Genomic DNA, 22,394 nt, shown 5'->3' with positions numbered 1-22,394 from the left:
GGAGGCTCAGGAAAAGAGGATTTTTACAGAGAGGTCTGATCACATTTTCACCCAGGATCAAAGGATTTATTTGCTAACAGAACATAAGACACCACTGGTTTATTAATTTTAACTGGATGAGGCTTTGACTTCAGATTTAGTATTTTAAGAACTTGAGCATCATCGCTGAGTTTTAAATAGTTATGCTAATGTTTATCTAAGTTAGCCAGCTTCATCATTTTTACAAACCAGTATAGTCAACAAGAAAAGTTTCTTGGAATCCTGGAAGAACATATAGGATTAGGCTAAAAAGATTCATCGTTCTTTTTATAAATAAAAATCCGCATGCGAGGGGTCAAAGTAACTGAATTTTGTATGCTCAGGTGTTACACAAGACCTGATTCTACATCATTTGTTGTAGTTTAGCAAAATGGCGTGGTCAGTTGTTAACATGCAGCATTTGACAAGAGCACTGTTTGAGAAGGTAGTACTTCCCCTATTCATTAGGAAACAAGTGAGAGGTTTTTCAAAAGTGCCATATTTAACTTTATTTCCTCTGAAGTGTGAGGCTTAGAGCAGTGTAGTAGCAAGACAGTGTTTCTAACTCTCCTCTCCTTCCCCTGAGAGCTTAGAACATAAAATGGAAAAGCATACTGTTTCTCACTAAGGAATAAAAGAAATTAACTGGTATTTCCAGAAATTTCCCTTTCAAATATTTTTTCCACAAATCCAGTAAACCCCTACTTGCGGGAAAGTAACTCACTGTGGTTAAGTCTCACCTAATTAGACCTCCAGGCTTATCACCTCCTCTAAACCAGCAGGCAGGACTACGTGTGCTGCCTTCAATGGCTCTGCAGAAGTCCCCAGCTGTCTGAATTCCCTTCCCAAAGGCCACGGGTGACTCATCAGGGCATCTGCACAGAATCCCAAGCAACACAACTTCTAAGTTTCCAGGCTTGTTCTTCAACAATTCCTATGGCTTGATTCAGTTACCTGAACACAGGAATGAAGCGTCACCTGTATGGCATCCCGGACATCCACGGGAGCCGATGGACAGGATACAGGAGGCTTGTGCACTACTGGAGCAGCAGGTGGAAAACAGGGAAAATGGAGGGCATCTCAAGTGGCACTAACTCATGTATGTTTAGGCAAGCGAACTGATCATAGCCTTTGCTGAGGATGCAAGGGGGAGGAAAAGAAAAAAAACTATGAAAAAAGCACAACAGTAACTCTTTATGTTAGCTAATGCAAAAAAATGTAGTATCATGACAAAATAACGTTCATTTCTTCCTTTTCTGAGAGCATACTTTGGATTCACCCCCCCCCCACGGCTTCTCCAAATCCCAGTATTTCTCTCCATCTTCTCTGCAGACAGTTTGCCTTCCCCTCGGTAGGCATTTAGAAAAGGATCTCACTGGTGTGAAAACGCATTCCTGTGTCGTACTCTCTTGTGAGAATACGTTCATGCCTTTGAATTCTCCATTAGCAAGTCTCCTTCTAATCACCTTCCTCAGGCAAGCAACGTCCTTCTCTCTGTGCCTTCTACCAGCCTGCCTGCAGCTCAGATGTAACAAACTGGTTTACCCCAGCTAGTAACCATCTCTGTCCAAGAGGGCTTCATTTGATTCAATGCTCGTTGAAACTTAATAGCCTTCAATAATTAGCCCAGCATCAGGTACAAGAAGTTTTGCTGGGATTTTCTCAATATGGAGATGAAGGACAACAGAGAGGGCAGTTGTCTCTCACGTTAAAAAGAAAAAAAAAAAAGCAGCTCTCAGTCTGACCTACAAATACATCGAGTCTCCAGTATCAAAGCTTAATTGTTCACAGCCAAATTTCCCAAATTGTTAGTATGTTTCATGAAACAAGTTAGTCTAATTATAAATGTCAACTACAGATTGTATTCTGTGCACATGTATAGATATGTGAATACCCAGCTCCCTACTAAATGTCATTCATCCATTTTTAGAAACATTCATATTCAAAATTATTCAGATTTTTCTAAGTGCCTCAGTGACAAGGGAACTTGTACTCTTATGTCAGGTGCCACTGACAATCCAAACTGCATCTGTCATTAGACTGTTTGTTTGGTAATTATATGTGGTAACGGGCTCATCTCCTGAAAGGTTTTCTATGTAGTCCACGAATAACACTGAAGTAGAGGGGCTTTGGTGCAGAGAAGTTTGATTAAAGAAAAAAAAAATCTATTGGAAATCATTTTTGCCCAAGACCTAAACTAAAGAAAAACGTAAGTGATAGTCCATCTGTGCATGCAGAACCTTTTGAAGCATTTGTTCCAGTCTTTATGCATTACCTCTTCAAGCAATTAAGATAGATATGGCCAAATGCAGTATGTTTAATACCAAAAAGCATTGGGTTTTCTCCCCCCTCCAGTTCACACGTTACATGCTGTATACTCCCTGGCCAGGAAGATCTTTTTGTTCTTGTGCGTACAAGTCTATCATCATGGCAACCTGCTCCACAGCTAGAGTTCCTACGTGTTGTGGTCATAAAAATAACCAAGATTCCTGACAGAAGCCACCCCACCAAAAGCCTATTTTGCCTACACTGAAGTCAACAGCACTCAGTAGCTACCTCAGTAGGAACAGAATCTCAACTCGAGTTAAGAAAAATGCCTGCCGTCAACATATACTGCTTCGTTCATATACAAAATGCAAGTAAAGATTCTCTTTTCTAAAAGCTAACACTGAGCTGCGCTCAAAACACAGAGCAACGGTCCCAGCGCGGGGCCAGAAAGATTTGGAAACTGTAGAAAATATTTCAAGTTCATTAAGTACCCCTAGGATGCAATAGCGCAGTGCAAGCCATGAAAATAAATGTTGACACAAAGACAGCTATTTTTACATAATGACTATTAATTGCGAAGTTCCCCTGGGCAGCAAATGGTAACAACTATAACACCAGGAAAAGAGTAATTGCTTTGATTCCACATCCCAGTGTCTATCTCCAGATGATAAAAAAACCCAACCCAAACCCACCCCCAACCACTTGAACTCAACTACTTGAAAGAGGTCTTTATTATAGATTATTAGCCAGCTCAGTCCTTCTAAAGATTCACTTTACGCCTCATACTTTACCATTTAACATATAGGTTGAATACTAATTTCTGTGTTGACCTATTTAAATGGTTTTATTGGCTCACTTGCTTTTACTAATTAGGTACCATCTTTCAAATCAGGACAGCTGGAACTTTCAAACACACTTTTTTCCCCACCATTGCCTTTAAAGAGGTATTTTTCTTAATATATTACTGAGTGTTTTGCTTATCATCACACAGAGTCTTAAGCGCTTTGTCTCTTTCAGGCTCTCCACCCTATTTTTTCAAATTTCTTAAGACTTCCAGTCACAAAATTCAACATCAGCAAAATAAAGAAAAAAAAAAGCTACACTCACTGAAGTTTCCTGGAAAACAAGACATATACCACAACAACCACTGACCTGACACTTGTAAATTCTGAGTAAATCCCATGAAACAATGTGTATTACCACAAATTTACTATAAACCAGCTATTTCACAACTGCAGTAGAGTGACCAATCTCAAAATGCCAAAAATCAGAGCATTTACTGGAAAATTACAAATCCTGTCTAAACTCCAAGGTTTTGTTCCTGGTAAATTACTGCTCCCGGTGTGAGAAGGTGTTGTTTATAGCAATTGACACCAGCTCGCTAGAACAAATCTCCTCAATTAAAAGTCAGTAATTATAACTAAAATAACTAAAGCTTGAACATGCCAGACTACAGAGGAAGAGAAAATATCGCTTTTGTCAGGTTAGCTTTGCTTACGTTGAATGCTTGACAATGTTATTCTGGAGAAAAATCTTTGCATTCTGTATTTAAAAAAAAAAAATTGAAAACCAGAAATAGGTATAAAATTAACATACAACGCTTCATCAAGCGATGCGCTTTACAGATAAAGTCTTGTCAGCCCAGCACTTTACCTGTTCTGCCATACAGCTTCCCAGCGCAGCACAGCACATAAGGCTTTGCTCATCTTGAAACGACTTCTAGAGCTTATACTTCAACACATAGTCCTATACAGTTAGTAAATGCAGCCCTTCAGGCCATACTATTTGTACTCCCCTCTCTGGCAGCTCCCTATAAGGAATGAAGGGGGTTAAAACGTATGGAACAGGAAGCAGAACAAATTGCAAAGCCAGGAGCACCTGGATAACTCATTATCGCTGTCACAGCTCCAGTCAGGTTTTGCTATTTAGGTTTTTTTTTAACAGGTATTCTAGTAATTGCTCCTGAAAGAATGAATTACAGCAGCATACGCATCAAAGAAAGGTGGAGAGGTATAAAAAAAAAAAAAAAAAGGTTTGTCGCTTAGAAAATTATAACTGAACACAGCTGCTGGGAGGGAAAACCTTTCCAGCGATGTGAAAACAGGCACCAGAATGACTAAAGAGAGGTCAAACATGACGTTACTGGGGAACAACAGGCTGGCGTGTATACTTTACTACATCTTGTAACTGGAGTTTGGGTGGGTTTTTCGTCTTCTCGGTAAATGAACAGAGAAAAATGACTAACCGTGACCTCTAGTGGATATCCTGTATAACAACCATAGCAGAGCTCGCAGAGTTCTCTTCGCCGTAACGTGGACATTTATTCGAATCTCTCTGGAAGTATTTTTTAGAAGACGACAAACAGGGTTAAAAATAACAGTTTTAATCGCATTCTCCTTTGCAACAACAATTTTTACTACACAACTAGATGACTATCGATTTATTTTAGTACACCTAAACGTACCTTACAAATCTCATCTGAGAAAGTAACATGGCAGCAACAAGAACACAAACCCCCACCCCAACACCAACCCATAAGGACAAGTGCGTATATCTAGAGCAACAAAGAACGGGGACGGTAAAACGCTGGTTTAACCTTTTACAGACAGAGCACTTGAGCACTGGTTTTGAAAGGATATACTCACCTGCCTTCTCTCTTGACAACTGGAAGCACATTTGCAACTGGAAGCACCTCACTGAAAGGGAGATCCATATCTTGGGTGATTTGACCCCAGGATGCTCCAGATGTTAAAAAGCCTAGAAAAGACCTCAGCCTGGAGAACTGTCATATTCGGGTTAAGAAAAAATTAAAACAATCAGTAGTGGAAAAGAAGAACTCCCTGTATGTAAGGCAGCCAAATGACATCAGAGCTTTAGAAAACAGCCAGGGTCGTACCCGCTGGTGTGTGTTTTAACGTTGTAGACAGGTGTGGGGCACAGGGACGCGGGAAGCTGCGGGCGCCCAGACGCCAGAGGGAGGTGGGTAGAAGCAGGGAAGAAGGCTCTGCCTAAGGCACCCTCCGACTGCGTGAGGAAGAAGACAGACAAGCGTCTCCTCATCCAGATGTGCCCGGGGAGGGGGCGGGATGTGGGGGACAGGCTCTGAAAAGAAACCCGCGTTTTGCCGGCGGGCCCGGCCCCTGCCGCCCCCCGCCCGCGGGCCGGGAGCCGTGGCGAAGCAGCGAGTCGGGAGCGACGGGCAGCCTTGAACGAGGAGCGAGTGGTGCCGTGCTCGAACGCTTCACTTTCAGCTTGGTTTTTTTTGGGGAAAAAAAGCCCCCAAAGTGTGTTGCTTGGGTTTGGCGGGCAACTTCGCCCAAGTGCCGTTTCGCGGGGCGGGCGGCGAGGCCGGGCTCTCCCCCAAAGGGTCGCCGAAGGGACGGGGCGGGGGTGGCGGGCGCCCCGCAGCATCCATCCGCGCCCCGCTCCGCTCCGCCATGTGCGCGGGCGGGGGAGGAGGCGTGTCCCCACCCCGCCGCCGCCGCGCCGCCTCCCGCTCTCCTGCCAGCCGCCACCGGCACCGGCGGAGCGGCGCGGCGCCGGGCGCGGAGCTCCCCGGCCCCGCCATGCCCGCGGCCGCCACCCCGCCCCGGGGGGGCCCCGCGGAGCCGCCCGCCCGCCGGCGCTGAGGCCGCGGCCGCACCTGCCAGCGGCATCCCCGGCGGGGAGCGGGGGGCGCGCAACCTCCGCCGCGCCCCGTCTCCTGCGCGGCCGCTCGGGCGCCCGCGGCGGCGCCTCTCCCGCTTTCTCCCCGCCCGCCCCGTCGCCGAGCGGGAGCCGCCAGCCGTGCGAGCGGAGCCGGAGCCGGGGCAGCCTCCGCCGGCCGCGCTGCCCCCCGCGTCGCCGCCCTGCCTCGCCCTGCCCGCCCTTCCCCTCCTTCCGTCCCGCCCAAGCCATGAACTTTGGCCGCGGCCCCCCGGTGGTGTTGAACGTCGGGGGCACCCGGTACTCCTTCTCCCGGGAGGTGCTGAAGGATTTCCCGCTGCGGCGGGTGAGCCGCCTGCACGGCTGCCTCTCGGAGCAGGACGTGCTGGAGGTGTGCGACGACTACGACCGGGAGCGGAACGAGTACTTCTTCGACCGGCACTCGGAGGCCTTCGGCTTCATCATGCTCTACGTGCGGCACGGCCACCTGCGCTTCGTGCCGCACATGTGCGAGCTCTCCTTCTACAACGAGATGATCTACTGGGGGCTGGAGGGCTCCCACCTCGACTACTGCTGCCAGCGCCGCCTCGACGACCGCATGTCCGAGACGTGCACCTACTACGCGGCGGAGGAGCCGCCGGGGGAGGCGGCGGGCGGCCCCGAGGGCAAGGGCCGGCGGCCGGCGGCCGCCGAGGGCGGGAAGTGGCTGGAGAGGATGAGGAGGACTTTCGAGGAGCCCACGTCTTCCGTGGCCGCCCAGGTCCTGGCCACCGTCTCCATCCTCTTCGTCATCGTGTCCATGGTGGTGCTGTGCGCCAGCACCCTGCCCGAGTGGCGGGCGGCGGAGAACCGCAGCGTGGAGGAGCAGAGCAGGTACACAGCAGAGTCAGTGAGGGAGCCCTCAGGGTAGGAGGATCCTTTATTTTCCCGCTGTCCGCTCCCCGTGTGTCCCGTCCAGTGTGTCCTGACCCTCGTCCTGACGGTCCCTGGCTGTAGCCGCCGCCGGCGGAGATCGCCTGCCCGCCTTCAAACCCCGGCCCTGAACTGGGGAGCCGGCGGTGGATGTGGGGGTGGATGTGGGGGGTGTCTCGGGGGAGCGGGCGCTGCTCTGCAGCCCCGGCTCCCACCGGGCTCTGCCGGGCGCCCGCTGTCTCCCGGGGGCGCAGGGAGCAGCCCGGGGGCGGCTCGGGTCGCGGGCAGGCTGGCATCGGAGCAGGTGCCGTGGGAATACGGCTTCTCTTCTCTATCAGGGTGCAGCATCTCGGAGCTGTCATTCTCCCCCCCACACACACTTGCAGGAGCCACGGGACTCCTTACCCACACAGAGAAGTTCAAACACTCGGAAAATCGTATTAGGTGTTACGATTCTGGGATGAAAGGGAAATAAAACCCTAAAAGAAGAGAATGCAATTCCCTTCTCTTTTCCTTTGGGAAGAGCACAATCCCGTATGTACTCTGCATGTGTTCATACAGGTCCTTCTGCCGGAGCAGATCCAGCGCCTGTTATGGTTCTGCTCTTGTAAAATCTTGTATGTGGGAACAGTTTTACCTCCCGTTCTTCTTTCCATCTCGGATCCTCTGTGTGGGGAACCCAGGAGATGATCAGACTGTACATTAAGATCTTGCAAATGCATCATACAAACACCCCAGTGTTTGAATGTAACACATGTTTACATTTCCTTTCCATAAAGCGTGTGTAAGCACACTAAACATTGCAAAACATTTGCAGAAAACAGGGCATGGCTCAACCCCAAACCGTACTAGTAAGAACAAACCCTTTTTCATCTTCTTTGTGACCTCAGCTTAGGGTTACATCGATGCAACTCTGCTGACTTCAGTATCATGGCACGCTCGCTCTCTCTTTGCTGTTCCCTAGAGAACAGAATCAAGACCACTCCGGTAGCATTTCTCCCATCAATAAGACTGATGTATAAAGAAAGCAGGAAACATTTCTTGTATTTGCTAATTTCTCTCTTCTTTTAAAACAGAATATTCAACAAAAAGTTTTCAGCTTCTTCTCTGCTAAAGGGGCCCTACAGTGAAATCGCAGCCTTGTTGTTATGAAATCATCATCTTTTACCATAGAGTTAATTGGAATGTGATATATTATATCTTAGTAGCCAAATTAATTCCTTGGAAAGTATTTTCATAGTTTCCATTAGCTTAATGGAAAACTGCACCTGTATTTCTCATTGTAGCTGAGCCAAAGTATTAATTGTATGAACAAAAAGAAAGCAGATACAGATTGAGAAGCTGTTGATTTCTGCTTAGATTCAGATATCTCAAAAGTTGTTCTTACAGGTTCTTCCAGTTAAAAAGCCTTACTTAAGCTTTGCAAGGGTATTTCAAAGGGTGGATGCTCTTTGTAAGGCAGCAAATTGCTTAGATACCTCCAATAGACAGGGGAAAATAGATGCAACACTACCATTAATGACATCCGTCATACCTTTGTTCACATCTTCATGGTGTGGGAGTCAACAACGATTTTTCTCTTACTGAAAGAGTTCAACTTGCAGAGGAACAAGGCATATGACGTGTAATTTTTATTTCATAGTGCCTTTGTCTTCAAGAACATGTGTGTATTATATACACACGTAATTTTACTTCTCAGAAGGATTGCATATTGTATACCAAGTGTTTGAAGGATAAGGTCCTAAATATTGGTAAGGTACAGCATAGCCAAGCGCTGCACAGGGCAGCGAAGGCTGCTTTTAAAACTGGAAGGACCACTATCAATGGTAGGGTGAGTTTCTTCAGTAATGGTTGTAGTACTTTGTGGAATCACAACAAAAAAACAGAGAGAGAACCCTAAAAGTTGGGGCTGAACAGTTTCTAACCATCTTCGTGCAAAAGTCTGTCGCACATCAACACATTCATTTCACGTGCGACTTAACCTATGTGCTCTCACTGCGCAGGAGCTGATAGCAATTTAACGGTGAACACATGGAAAACAGATAGAAATGCATTCCTTTATGTCCACAGCTGGTCATCTGCTGAGGTGGCCTTGTTCACTTACAGGAGCCACTCCTTTCTTTTCTTGCATACGCTGCAGCATGACTAAAAAAGCCTGTTATACCTGGAAAAAAAGGTGTGAGCTACAATTGCTTTCGAGTGAGTGATCAGTTTAGTTACAACTACTTCCACATGCCATAGGATTTGACCTAACACGCCCAGTTGCCATTGAACTTTATTTCCCTTTATTTATTTTCTTTCGTTTGCAGTTATTTCATTTAAAATGAGTTAGGTTTTCAAAACCTAAGTAGGTAAGCGGCTTATTTGAGAGTCTGACCACAGAAATCGCACAGGAGTGTCTGGGATTGTGTACTCTGGCAACACTGTCCATCTTAGGTGACAAGGCTTTTAAAAATCTGGCCACTGATACATTTAAAAGTTTGAAGCCAATTTTTTTCTTTATTAACCAAGCTTCCTCATTGAAATAAAGAAATTCTATCTAACATGATAATACAATAATTTTTTTTTTGTCAAGAGAAATGGTGACATTACTGCTGTATGCGAGTGAGTTTTGACTCACGTGACACTGTAATTACTAGTATGAAGACTTTATGTTATTCTAAAAACATATTTTGAAAAGTAATAGAAATGAAAATCGAATGGGCTTATCTCGAAGCCCTTCAACTGTAGATTTTCAATGTAACCGACTGTTCAGATCAGCATAAGCCACTGCTTAGAAGAGGAGAGAACTGCCTCATGAAATTCAGCAACTTTGATATGTTTAGTCTCTCACATGCTTACTAATAAGAACCCCTGTCCTTCCCTCGATGTTAGGTTAGAGTTCAGAAAGGTGCCACGTGGATAATTTCTGTGGCTGAACTGTGGTAACCGTCCCCAGACCTGCCTTGGGCAGCGTGTCTCCAGCTTACCCGGACATCATCTCTGCAAGTGAGGGTGTCACTAACTCCGTAATTTACAAAATCAGCCCCTTTAATGAGGTTTGCAGTGAGGGTTAATGTGGCTGCCAGCTAATACCAGCTGTGTTTATTTTTCTTGTATGAACACCTCTTCACCAGAAGAGGAACTGAGCCCACCAAACTTTTTTCCGAAACCATGACGCTGTTATCACTTCTCATGGCGACCACACTCTCAAAGGCTGAGCAGCCTTATGGCTATTTCAGATCCTTTGGAGTAACACCCTTTAGAGGGCAACAGAGAACTCCATGAGTAAGCCTTTTTAAGGAGAGAGGGATGGGGAATCCGACCTCTGAATTTCACAGATCTTACAGACACAGTGTAATTCCCTGATGTGCAGAGGGATTGCCTTCCCCAGGTGCGTTCTCAGGATGAAGGATGAGTTATTAAATTTCTTGCATTTTAAGATTTTTGCTCTCTTCCCTGCCTTGGCACGTTTCACTTCTCAGAGCTAAAGATTTGCATCAGATTTGCACAGTTTAGGAGCAGACAGCAGGGACACCTGTCTCCCCTTCTGTTGCTTCTGGCAATTTCAAGTCATCTTTGCTCTCCTCTGAGCTGTGCCAGCAGACGCATACTGCGAGCCTCTGGTCAGGGACCTGCCCATAAACTGATCATAAGCACAATCTTTTGGGGAGAGCTTCTCAAGCCTGTAATAGGAAGTCATTTGAAGTTGCTTGACTTACTGCCAGCACAGCTCTGTCCACCTGCCTTTAAACTATTTTTCTAATGCTGAATACAAGTAGTGTGTTAGCACAAGGGAGAGACCGTTGCCCCTTTTCCACTTACTAATCATGATCAAATCCGTATTGAAAGGATCACTCGGTTATCAAGCCTATATGATTGCTGTGTTCTTAAGCAAAAGCAAATAAACACAGTAACTTCTCCAAACAGCATCTCTCAACAGATGCCAGTGGGCTTTCTTTCATCTCTGCAAAACATCAGTTTAAAAAGTTGGCTTTGAATTTTAGACACGCAAAAATCGTTATTCATTTATGGTGGTGGAATTTCAGAACACCCGAATGCTCACATCCAACATCTGTTGGAAAAAAAAAAAAAAAAAAAGAGAACAGCTTCTTTCCTGGGTAAGATCTAACCTGAACACCACATTTTTGCTAAGTTAAAACAGTAGGCTGAAGGTAAAGAATGGAACTACAGACCAGAGTTAAAAACACATGCTTCTTCTAATAAGTTGATGAGCTTTTTGAAAAATAAAAGATAACAGACGTGTATCACTGCCTGGCCACGGGAGAACCGTAACTCACCAGGGCTAGGTGCCACTCGTGTTCACAGTAGATGGAAAAGATGCTGAGGACCCCAGGGCTCAAGATGTTCAGATCCAGGTATCCCCTGCGAGCTGTGAAAGGCATTTGCCCCGTCCCTGGGGAGCGCTGGGTCGTTACAGCCTCCCATATAAGGCACCGGAGTTTAATGCATCAAGACGTATTATCGCTACCAAAGCAGCGACAGAATGGAAAAAAGCCAACAAGGTTTTTAAAGCAGGGAAAGTAGCTGTTCTGTGGACCTTACTTTACAGTTTGTAGCGAGACAGAAACCGTGTTGATTTCAAAAGGATTAAAAAAAAGACATTTGCTGAAACAACTAGGAGTCTTCCTGAGCAGGAATTTGATCATTCTGGCTACTGCTTGGACGTTTTTCAGGTTTAATGTGGTTTACATGGAAATAGGCTTTAGCAACAAATTAACAAATCAGTGCTGACAGACTTTAATCTTTAATCCTGTCATATACTGTCTTTAATCATATCATCTGTTTTCCTCATGTGTCCCGTTGATGTCTATGTTTTATTTACAAGCTTAATAGATAATAGTGCCACTAACGAATATTTGGGCTAGATTTCAACCAACTCACCAGGGTATACTGAAAATATACAAATTGGCATGCTGGGGAAAAGAATTATGCTAAGTTGAAATAGTCTAAGACACTCACAGTATGATTTTTTTTTTCAGTAATAACAAACTAGCCTTGTTAGTGATTGAAAAAATAATTTCTGAAGTGGTTTAACTTATTGTACATAAAATAGCTTATTCTGAAAGGAAGTTATCAGATGGAACAGAAAATTGAACAGTGATGGGATTACAGTAGAAATGAGGCTCACAAAGGCTTGATTTTCCATTTATGGACAAAAGACTCATTAAAGCAATCTGGAAAGACGTACCAAGAGGCTTAAAATTTTAGGAGAAGAACCCTCTTTCATGTGCTTAGGTCTGGGACAATGAACAGTGAGTTTGACCAGAAATAACCTGTAACTGAATAAAAATTAGGACTTACTTTCTCTGATTATGTATAAATTTTGTGGGGAATCTTCAAGGAGACACTTCCTGAGTTTGTTTTTAATTTCCCCTCTCCTTTTTGAATACCAGCTATTTTAAAACTTAACTGATAGGGGGAAAAAAAAAAACAACCAAAAACTGTGATGGAGCTTATAAAATAGGTACTACATTTTACCAAATAAAGCTCATGATTAAATTATATAGTTATAGATTTTAATATAGCATTATTCCAGGAATAGGCAATAAAAGGCAGTCTGTCCTGTGAATATGCAGCAAATATTTTAAGAATTGATTACAGAAGATACAGTAACTTTAGTCTTCCAAGTGCACGCATTTTATTTGGCTTTAACTTCACACTTAGTTAAGTTCTCTTGAGGACTAACTGTTAAATTTGCGTTCCTTATTAGGTGTTATTTATCCATTAACAAGGTTAGCTATAAAGATAAATCACTACAAGGAGAAGGAGACTTGATCTGGAAGTGGAATCGTAGTATGTAGCACTCCAGTTTTCCCAACAGGCCAGAGGTTTCTAGTTCTTCTCACCAAAGCACTTACTTTTACATGATTTTCCAGGACTGAAAACGAGGGACAGTCTTCTTCATTATCTTCTCCCTAGCCAACATGCATATAATTAATGAGAAAGACGGAGAGATGTAGAATGGAGAAATGGAAGTGCAATATGTAATGGAGTGGCAGTAATGCATCTCCCACTGTCTTCATCTTGCTTTATCAGTGGTGTTCCTTAGCTCTCTTCAAGTTTGTTCTACAATAAAAGGCTTCTTCAGTACTTCCTACTGAAATGTAACTGATTTACAGTATCTCTCGTGCTAGGAACTGCCAGAGTAAAACAATAGATTGATCACATTTTGTGGATTTTTACTTGTATAGTTACTCCTCAGAGTTATACCGGACCACTGAATCAATGTTGATTCATAAAGAATTCTACTGAATCACAACAATCAGGATCTAACTTCCTTAAAGCTTGACTCAGAGCCTAATTTGTGACAAAATGGAGGAATCGCATTTTCAACATTATCAGGTCATCAGGAGGAAATACCCAGTGAAAAAGCTTTAAATTGTATAATTACAAATTGCTTTTTCATTTAAATGCTTCATGTCATAGGATACAGGCAGCAAAACCAGAGAAATCTCATAAAATGTGAAATAGAGTCTGTTGGAATTGTTGAATATTCCTGGCTGGAGCTTTCTATCCAGATAGAATTTTTCTTTTAATCGTTACATGAGATCTGAACTAGCCAACGTATAATTACATTCAGACTTCTATCAGTGTGTCCATTACAGTGATATTGCTGTTTGACTGATTTTACTATGGAAAGTCTTAGGTATTTCCTCATCATGTGTAAAAAGGATTGAAGAGAACTTACTCATTAATATTTTTTTCTTGGTTTTTTCCAACATAAAGGAATGATACATGCATACAATAACTTTCACACATTCTGTACATGACTTTTGTTTAGAAGACATTATGATCTGAGCATTTTTAAAAAGAAATTAAATCTGCATCTGAGGTAGTTATCACTCACTATCATTATTAAAAGAAGCGCTAGTATTTTCAAAAGCTTAATTTTTAAGAGAACACATAATTCTTAAGAGCAAGCTATTTTTGAAATTCACAGGTCTTTCCACCAAAAGCTGCTAACATGAGTGAGTGTTTTATGAGCCCTTTATGAAGAAAGGCCACTTGCTTACAGAACTTTCCCTGTTATTCATGAAACAAGAGAAACAAGGTCTGATTTTATGTGAATAACTGTTTCTTTAAGTAATTAATCTATGTTCATTTAGATTTGCCATGGCTGCAATTATGGCGTTACCTCAACTGACCATTACTGTTTGCTCCATTTTTTAGTGTAAAACTTAAGTGAATGAATGAATAAAATGAAATTAATAAAAAACAAATAAAACTTTAGCATATGAAACTTTTATGAAAGTTAATTCATACCGTCTAGTAGTATAATTACAGCAGTTACAGAAGAATATCGTCTTTCTAAGAGGCCATTGTCTTATTATAACAATAGATTTCAGAACTGGTAAAAAATTACGCAGATGTATTAGAAAGCAAAATTTTAGGTTTGAAATGACAGTTGGATTATTACTTGCAAATCATTACATTTCTACAGACACTACCTTGTTAGGATTCCTGCAGTAGCAAAGAAAAGCTCTGGTTGTATGCAGTATTTTCAAATCCCCAATTTCACGTCAGTTTGGTTTCAGAGCTGTTGGTATGAGAAGGCGTCGGTGATTGGCTTTTTCGTTGCTCAAACTGTTGGTGAAAAAAGGTAAACAAAGGGAAGAGGGAAAGATTAGCCCCCATTCCCTCCTGTATTAAACAAGCGAGCACAGTCTGAATTCTTAAGAAAAGGGTTCTTTTCAGATGGGAGATTTGAGACTACATGCACAGCAGTTATTAAATAATCTTATAGCAACATTTTCATCTTCTATTTCTACCTTCCACTGGTTTCAAGTTGAGATATTCTCAAGTCTCATTCACTGAACTGGGACTTGAAAATATTCAAGAACATACTGAAATCACCTTCCAGGATTTCTTTTCTTAAGACCATTATTTGTATTTGGCAAGAAGATAATCTTGACTATTGCTTTGGTTACCTTGACATTCTTGCTGCAACACAGTTTAGGTGGAGTTACATTTAAAACAAAAGAAAAAATCCAGTAATTCAGAGCATAGTGGTAAATGGGAGGACGCAAGCTTATTACTTTGTGTACCCAATGAAAAATAAAATACCATCTGTATTTAGTGGCAGTACCTATAAAGTTCTGAATATAGTTCTAGGTAAGCCACTGTTTGGGATGCAAATCAGACTGGTTTAGATTGGTTCCTGAAGAGCCAATTTGCATGAATTATCCAATGCAAAAGCTCATTTCTGCCTACTCCAGCTACATTTCCATTTTAGTTTAGCAGTCTGGTTCTATACATTGCCGTTCATAACTAGCCAGTTCACTGATCCACAGTCCTTTGCAGTCCCAAGTGGATCAGGCCTCATAGATCTTAAAAAAAAAAAAAAAAAAAAAAAAAAGAGCAAAATCCTCCAAAACCCAATCAACTGAGGAAAAAAAGGTATTTTAGATAATGTTACACAGTGGCATAGGTGGCATAAGACCAGTAGCAATCTATAATTCCAAGAAAACGATCGGTGGGTAAGTTCTTAGCAATGATCAGTTTAAAATCCTCACTAGATCCTCAGGTTAATTGCTGAAATCTGGTGCTACACGCGTAGGAGAAGAATAGCGTGGCTTTCTGTTTGTTGTTTGTGAAGCTCTGAGTGTCAGTTTGGTAATATCTGTGAACAAACCAAACATCCTCTAAAGCTTTTGCACAGAACATAAATACTATACTTTGTTTCTTTCAACAGGATAATTGAAGCTATCTGCATAGGCTGGTTCACTGCAGAGTGCATTGTGAGGTTCATCGTCTCCAAAAACAAGTGTGAGTTTGTCAGAAGACCTCTCAACATCATTGATTTACTGGCAATTACTCCTTACTACATCTCTGTTCTAATGACAGTTTTCACAGGGGAGAATTCACAGCTTCAGAGGGCTGGAGTCACCTTGAGGGTCTTAAGAATGATGAGGATTTTTTGGGTGATTAAACTGGCTCGTCATTTCATTGGCCTTCAAACACTTGGTCTGACTCTGAAGCGTTGTTACAGAGAGATGGTGATGCTACTTGTCTTTATCTGTGTTGCTATGGCAATTTTCAGTGCACTTTCCCAGCTTCTTGAAAATGGGCTGGACTTGGGAACAAAGAATAAGGATTATGCCAGCATTCCTGCTGCTTGTTGGTGGGTGATCATCTCGATGACCACGGTTGGTTATGGTGACATGTGTCCCATCACTGTACCAGGAAGGATTCTTGGAGGAATTTGTGTGGTTAGTGGCATCGTTTTATTAGCCTTGCCGATCACTTTCATTTATCACAGCTTTGTGCAATGCTACCATGAGCTCAAGTTCCGATCCGCTAGGTACAGTAGAAGCCTCTCTGCTGAATTCTTAAATTGACCAAACTTGCATTCTGTTGTAGTTACTTGCTAAGCTTTGTCTTAGAAGAGAATGGTGGAAGGTCCTTTCGCGTGTCCTCCTTGACTGGATGGTCCTGTGGAACAACATTCTCGCCAGCCTGGAGAAAGCCCGTCACCATTCAGACAGGAAGGATGGCCATTTGCCTTGGGCACCTTGCAGGGAGTTTCAAATTTGAGAGAACAAAAATAACAAAAGAGGGTTCAGAAGTCCTCAACCAGACTAGCTTGGTCTTCACTTTGCCTTTCCACACAAAAGCAGACCAGAACATGGGCTTAACACTGAGATCTGTCATTCCCATAATTACATCCTATGCCATTCTAAGTAACGTGTAGCAGAAGTTTTTCAAAGATTTCAATATCTAAATGCTCCATAAAGGCATTGATAACTTCGAGCCTGAAGTATCTCCACCTTTAACTGAGATAACCAAATCAGATACTGAAGGAGAATTGCTGCTACTTTTGAGGTTCGCAACAGAGTAGAACTGTTCTGTAACTCAGGAAAGATGAAGAATATAGGTCTGTAGGGCAAAAAATCTTGAGGCCCGATTCTGATCTTTGATGAAGCACACAAATCTTCTGTAAAACTAGTGAACTCAGTGGCATTACTCTGAATTTGGTAATTCAAAGAAGTGCAAGAAGTGCACCTCTGAATGTTGGAGCAAGGACTTCCTTAGCCACAAGTAATTTCTCTGGAACCAAATAGTTAGTAGAAGCAAGTGTTGTACTTCATAAAGATCAGTATAAAAAAATCAGGCATTGATAAATATATTTTCTGGTATGGTGCAAGAGCTATCCAAATTTTATGTACATTGAGTTCAGTTCCATCCACCTGAAGTTACATACTCATAAGCATAGATTCTTTTCCCCCCATTTTATCAAACATATATATCATAGTGAACGTTCTCTAAGACAAATGATAAGATTCCATCCCTTGAAACAGTCTGGAGAAAGCACTGAAAAACAAGAGTAGCTGCTCCCTGTCAGATGAGCCTTTTCCTCATCTTTAAATTCTGCAATCCTTACTGAAGGATACGCTTTACTTTAAGGGAAGTTTTAAAAACAACTGTAAAAAGCCCAGAGTGTACCAAAGGAAGTAAAATATAGAAGCGTGAGTTGCGCTTGGCAAAATGGTATATTCTCCAATGTAACTAGCAAATTAAAATGAATCAGGTTAGGTTCTGAAATATTGTTCACTACATTTCTTGTGTAGTACTGCTTAATAGAATAGTTCGGTATAATTCTGAAAGGCTGCTCTGTAGAAATGTGCAGTTAGATACTAAAATACATTACAGTACAGCTTTACGAATTTGGGTACCAATAAACATCAACAGGGAGCTTTGTTGCTGACATGGAAGTTCAGAGTCATCAGCATAGGTGGATTTGGTGCGCTTGCCTGAAAATACTGCATTTACTATTACTGTGCTGTAGAAGCATCTTTTATATACGTATTTGTTAAAAGCTTTAGAAGTAAAATGACTACCACCTAGAAAACACATCTCTGGAATTGCTCACTCAAATAAAAGTACCTCATTGGTCAGTAACCAGTACATTGAAGGCTCCACTCTGAGACCGGAAAAATTCATTATCATTTTAAGTGGTCTTAGTCTTTAGCAGTCTTAAAGAATTACATTGCAAAGAAGAATTTTTCTGAAGACCTGAAAAGAATTTTAGTAGCCTTCTTTACAGACAAGCTTGACTTTTCCTTCAGTAGTTTTTCAAGACTACATTATTAAGTAACGTTACAGCCATACCTCTGTTTCTTGCCACTGGCGCGTTCCTGGTGTTCAGGTTAGCTCTGTAGTTCCTGTACTACTATATTTATGCCTTTTATGTCAGAACCATGTCGTTCAGAAACCGGCTCCAGCATTCCACAGAGAGGTGACTATGAGATAAGCAAAAATTTCTTTCTTGGGTGAGATTCACAGCTGATGTTAGTTAGGCAAGTTGTGACTTCAGAGACACATAAGATGTTTTACACCAGCGGAGATGCTGGCTCTGTATTCCTGCATGTGCACCTATATATATCCTGCATATATTATATATTATAGTCAGTCGAAATGTTTTTTTTTTTTTTTTTTTTCTCCTCACACAAAATTTCCTCTTTGACAAAATTGGAATTTCAGACTTCAATCCAAACACAGCTGTTGAAGAAAATGACATTTTCATCTCCTAATGAAAAGTTTGACAGTATCAAAACCATTTTCAAGGATAAAATCGCTATTTTTTTTGTATTCTGCTCCAATTTTTTTTTTCCATTAAAAATAGGTTAAAAACCCCCACATGAGAACTTAGCCCTATGGATTTTCATATGCTGTTTTTAATGCTTGGGAAAAATACTGGTTTTTATAAAACTCCTTAAAACTTACTTTGTCTTTTGTCTATGTGTTGTATTTAACCAGACCAATACTCTGAAATACAACCCTCCCACAAAACACCCAAACCATCATCACAATGACAATAGTTTGAAATCCATACAGAATGTGAATATACTTTAAAGTATGTTGCAGTCTTGATTTCAAGACTGAAATGCACTTCAGCACTACCTATAAATCTAATCTTTAGATGCTCGTACAAAGGAAAAAATATAAATTACTACACGTAATAACTTGCCAATACCAATTTGCAACATGAATCATCTCGTATAAGCAATTAAGGACAGGAAATTTTCAAAGATCCAGGCTATATGTGGTATACAAACAAAATGTTTTTTATACAACTTCATACCTTATAAAGTGATTTTCAGCTAAAGAATCCTTTCCCAGTGTAAAAAGATTACCTAAGGAAAATAATCGTGTAAAGGAATAAGTCTGTGGAGATTAACTTAAGTCATACTTTTTGTTTTGAACAGTTTATGTTCTGTGAACAGAATGACCTAATGTATTTTTTGAGTTACAATAAAATATTATTTTGAGACTGCTCTCTATATAAGCCTACTAAGGAGAGATACTGAGGTGGTTTTATTTTTTGCCTTTTTTATTGTTGTATGGTTATCAGTGTGTAGACTTAGTTTCCTTAGAAACCAAGTTGAAGTAACGTGATCTCAACGGTAGCCTTAAACCAGAATTTTATAGTAAGTAAATAGGGTTCCTGACTTCTAGTAATATATGTCATCTTATTTTTAATGGACCAGTGTTTTTTTAGTGAGACTTAAAAAAACCTGAATTATATGTGTAGTCAAAAATAAGCGTACCTTTAAAGAGATGAAACTGTGTTACTAAAAGTTTACTTGAGACCGTGTTTTATGCAGACGTGGGGTACAGTGCTCTGTATGAAATACAGCATTTCAAAGCCAAGCGAAGACAAGCTCGCTCATTTCTAATCATTGCCTATTGCACTCTATACAATAAAATACTTCATGGGCAGTACCTCTTTCAATATCTGAAACATTCACAGTTGGAACAAATGAGATAAAATACAAATATAATAAAACAGGGGATAAATAAAGACAGCTTATATAATTGTGAGCCAGCCTTTCTGTTCATCTAAAAGTAAAAGCAGTGCCAATGAGTTTTGAACTGCCACTGGATGTTTTGATGACAAGAAAGGTTAATCATACATTATATACCAGGTTCAATCCTTAGGACTGACCCGTTGGGAACTATATATTGGCTGCAGTCCTTCAAGGTACTGCACGCCACTTAAAAGCATTTTATCATTAATGAAATCACTGTAATGGAAAGCTGTCTAGCGTACATCTTCCTGCTATGGTTCTACATGAAGCACCTTCCCAAAAATCACCAAGACTGGAGGATTATCATTTCCCTTGGTGTAAGACTTGGAAATGATATTGTCTTGACGAATACCCACCAAATAAAAACCAAAGATTAATTTGATTGACTGATGATTTTCAACAGTTTTATCAGCACAGGGATCAGCCATTTAAATATGTGATACTCCTTCTTACTGTACAATGGCTTATCTTAGTGTACATAGCAGCAAGTTTGAGAACGATGAAAATCCTGTTAACGCAAGATTCGTATCTTGATACCCATGTATTTAAAGGAAAAGGTACTGGGTTTTCATATCGTGTATGCGATTTGTGCCCGTAAAGGAATCGGTCTTCAGCTTTTGTAGCGTTCAACCCTCATGTTTCCAAAATAAAACTGAAGTCCTTATGGGTTCAAAACACTTGTCTCTTCCCCTCTGGGTAACAACTACAAAAATCTTACCAGATCTGAACGTCTGCCAGAAAGTGGTCGTATGCACACACCAGCCAGCTAAATTCGGCAGGCAAACCAGCCAGTTTCCTGGGAACAAGCACAACGAACAAAATCTGCTGTGCTCTGAATTTTCTCCCACTTAAGAGGTTCAGGATAAAACTATTGATTAAAGTTTGATCATTTGAAATACCTTGAAAATTTTAGAATTATCCTTTCAAATGAGCTTGTAAGGAGACATTTACTGGAAAATTAAGTAAGCTACGCATAGCAAAAAATGATTCTATCGCTATATAAAAAATTTTTCACTATGATTTTAAAGAAGGAAATTGACTCATTTTCTGTTACTTGTTTGTAAAAGCAAACATGCAGGTCTGTATACCTGATGCTAGTTAAACTTGCTACGTGAAACTGATCCCTGTTTAAAATACATAGACTTAGTGAGAAAGGTCTTCCAGCTTTGCGAGAGCTGTAACAGTTTACACTAGCTGAAAAGCTGCCCCAGCCCATATGGAGTAAAGAACAAAGCTGGTTTCATAGTGAAAAGTGAATACGATGTATAGCAACACAAAGTAGGGAGTATCTTTTGCAAATGCAGAATAGGTTAAGCATCAAGAAGGCTGCACAGTGAGCCACCAAGACTGACAATCTGCTTGACAAGGAATTTTAAGAGCCACAGAAGAAGAATATAAATCCTTGCTCAAATGAATAAAATGTGAATGTTTGCAACTACACATTTTAGACTCCTTTATTCTTTACAAACGCAAAGATTTATAATTTTATAGAATGTTAATTTTATATATTGTTTGCTTATCTGTAAAGAAAAATGTATACTATAATTTGAAAAGGTAATAAATGTGTTTTTTTGATGTGAATACAGAATTAGATGCATAAAATCACATAATAAAATTTGCTGGTCTTGTTGCTATATTTTATGGACTAGTGGTCAAAAACCAAATGTTTATAAAATGTGTTCTTTTTAATAAGTGAATCCTGTGGCTATTCATACTGGTATTGTACCTAGGCAAAAACTGTTTTCCTTTGACAATTTTTGGCCACTAAGTAGTCTGCCATTTAGAACTGAGGAATTTTACTCAATAGAAAATTTGAATATTTGATCTAGAAGTTAGTCTGAGCCAAAAAATAAACTTAAACCTACACAGAGTTATTCTTCAGCAACTGAATATCTATTACAATTATGGACAACAGAGCTGTCAAAACAAAATGAAAAAGCAGCCATGTAACGCATACTTTATACATATATAACACAGGGATTATTTATAAGAACAAATCTGGAAAAATGGATTGAATTTGGCTTCAAGTTCACTGAAATGTATTTATATTAAAAAAAAATAAAATCCAAACTGTCAATATGGTGTTCATTCTGGAATTTCAAAACAACCTGAAGTTTCACCAGTGCAATGCTCGCATTATTGTGAATGGATCTGAGATGCTCTGGTGATTCTTTAAATGCAGCCATTTCAAAAGTACTTCCAAAAATGATCACAACTAATGTTCTTTTAAAAAAAGTTTGAATATTTTAAGAGATCACTGAATTATGAACTATTCTGGCACCAGCCCACTGCATTATTATGAAAATGAACAGACTTAGTGTAGAAATCTTTAGCGTTTTTACTTCTCATATTCTATTTATTAGTTTTAAAAGTTTTACATCAAATCAATCAGTGAAGAAATTAAGCAGATGTCCACATAGTCACATATTTTAGAAGTGTTTTTCTAAAAGAATTTCTAAAATATTTTGGAGGCAGAAGTGTTTTTAAATGCTTTAACTCTGTTATTGTTTTACGGATGATAAGCTCAACACTTGCATCTCCTAGCAATGTGAGATGAAACTGTAAATATATAGAACCCCCCAAAATAAGATTGAGTCTTGCTGTCTTGGGGAACATTTTATACATTTGTTTGCCGTAAGAATTTTAAAAAGAAAACAGTAAAGAGATTTATTAAAATCTAGAAGTTCAAAATTGGAATTCTTTCCCTTGTACCCCAGAAATCCTCCACGTCAGCCTTTA

General features: G+C 40.9%; 2 protein-coding genes and 1 long non-coding RNA gene across 7 annotated transcripts in view; 1 reads left to right on the top strand and 2 right to left on the bottom strand.

Annotated features, from left to right (window-relative positions):
• MTA3 (metastasis associated 1 family member 3) overlaps positions 1–5,120 on the bottom strand; it is a 157,091-nt gene extending 151,971 nt beyond the window's left edge. For 2 of the 4 annotated variants that reach the window (XM_074579559.1, XM_074579560.1), the window contains exons 1-2: positions 4,932–5,120; positions 4,532–4,620 (exon numbers count right to left, since the gene is read on the bottom strand). In XM_074579559.1, coding sequence (XP_074435660.1) covers positions 4,532–4,620; positions 4,932–4,999 — 157 coding nt within the window. In that variant the 5' untranslated portion in view covers positions 5,000–5,120. Of the gene's footprint in view, positions 1–3,939; positions 4,052–4,531; positions 4,621–4,931 lie in introns of those variants that run through there. The other 2 variants (XM_074579564.1, XM_074579567.1) reach the window with 2 other exon arrangements.
• Positions 5,121–5,853: 733 nt separating this feature from the next.
• Positions 5,854–21,732, top strand: KCNG3 (potassium voltage-gated channel modifier subfamily G member 3). Of its 2 annotated transcripts, none has more exons than XM_074579556.1 (2): positions 5,854–6,804; positions 15,539–21,732. In XM_074579556.1, the coding sequence occupies exons 1-2, from the start codon at positions 6,182–6,184 to the stop codon at positions 16,182–16,184; spliced, it is 1,269 nt and encodes a 422-aa protein (XP_074435657.1). In that variant the 5' UTR covers positions 5,854–6,181; the 3' UTR covers positions 16,185–21,732. The 2 variants fall into 2 exon arrangements, with proteins under 2 accessions (XP_074435657.1, XP_074435656.1); XM_074579555.1 differs by having other exon boundaries at positions 5,854–6,837.
• LOC141740616 (uncharacterized) lies at positions 12,342–18,079 on the bottom strand. The gene is made up of 3 exons (XR_012586097.1): positions 17,956–18,079; positions 14,295–14,430; positions 12,342–12,761 (listed from the first exon to the last, which is right to left on the bottom strand). It is a non-coding gene; the product is annotated as an uncharacterized LOC141740616 (long non-coding RNA).
• Positions 21,733–22,394: the final 662 nt, after the last annotated feature.

The sequence above is a fragment of the Larus michahellis genome, chromosome 3 (assembly GCF_964199755.1).
Source record: "Larus michahellis chromosome 3, bLarMic1.1, whole genome shotgun sequence".
Classification (NCBI taxonomy): Eukaryota; Metazoa; Chordata; class Aves; order Charadriiformes; family Laridae; genus Larus; species Larus michahellis.
Note: the sequence above shows the minus strand (reverse complement) of the source record. Positions and strands in the feature narration are given on the sequence as shown.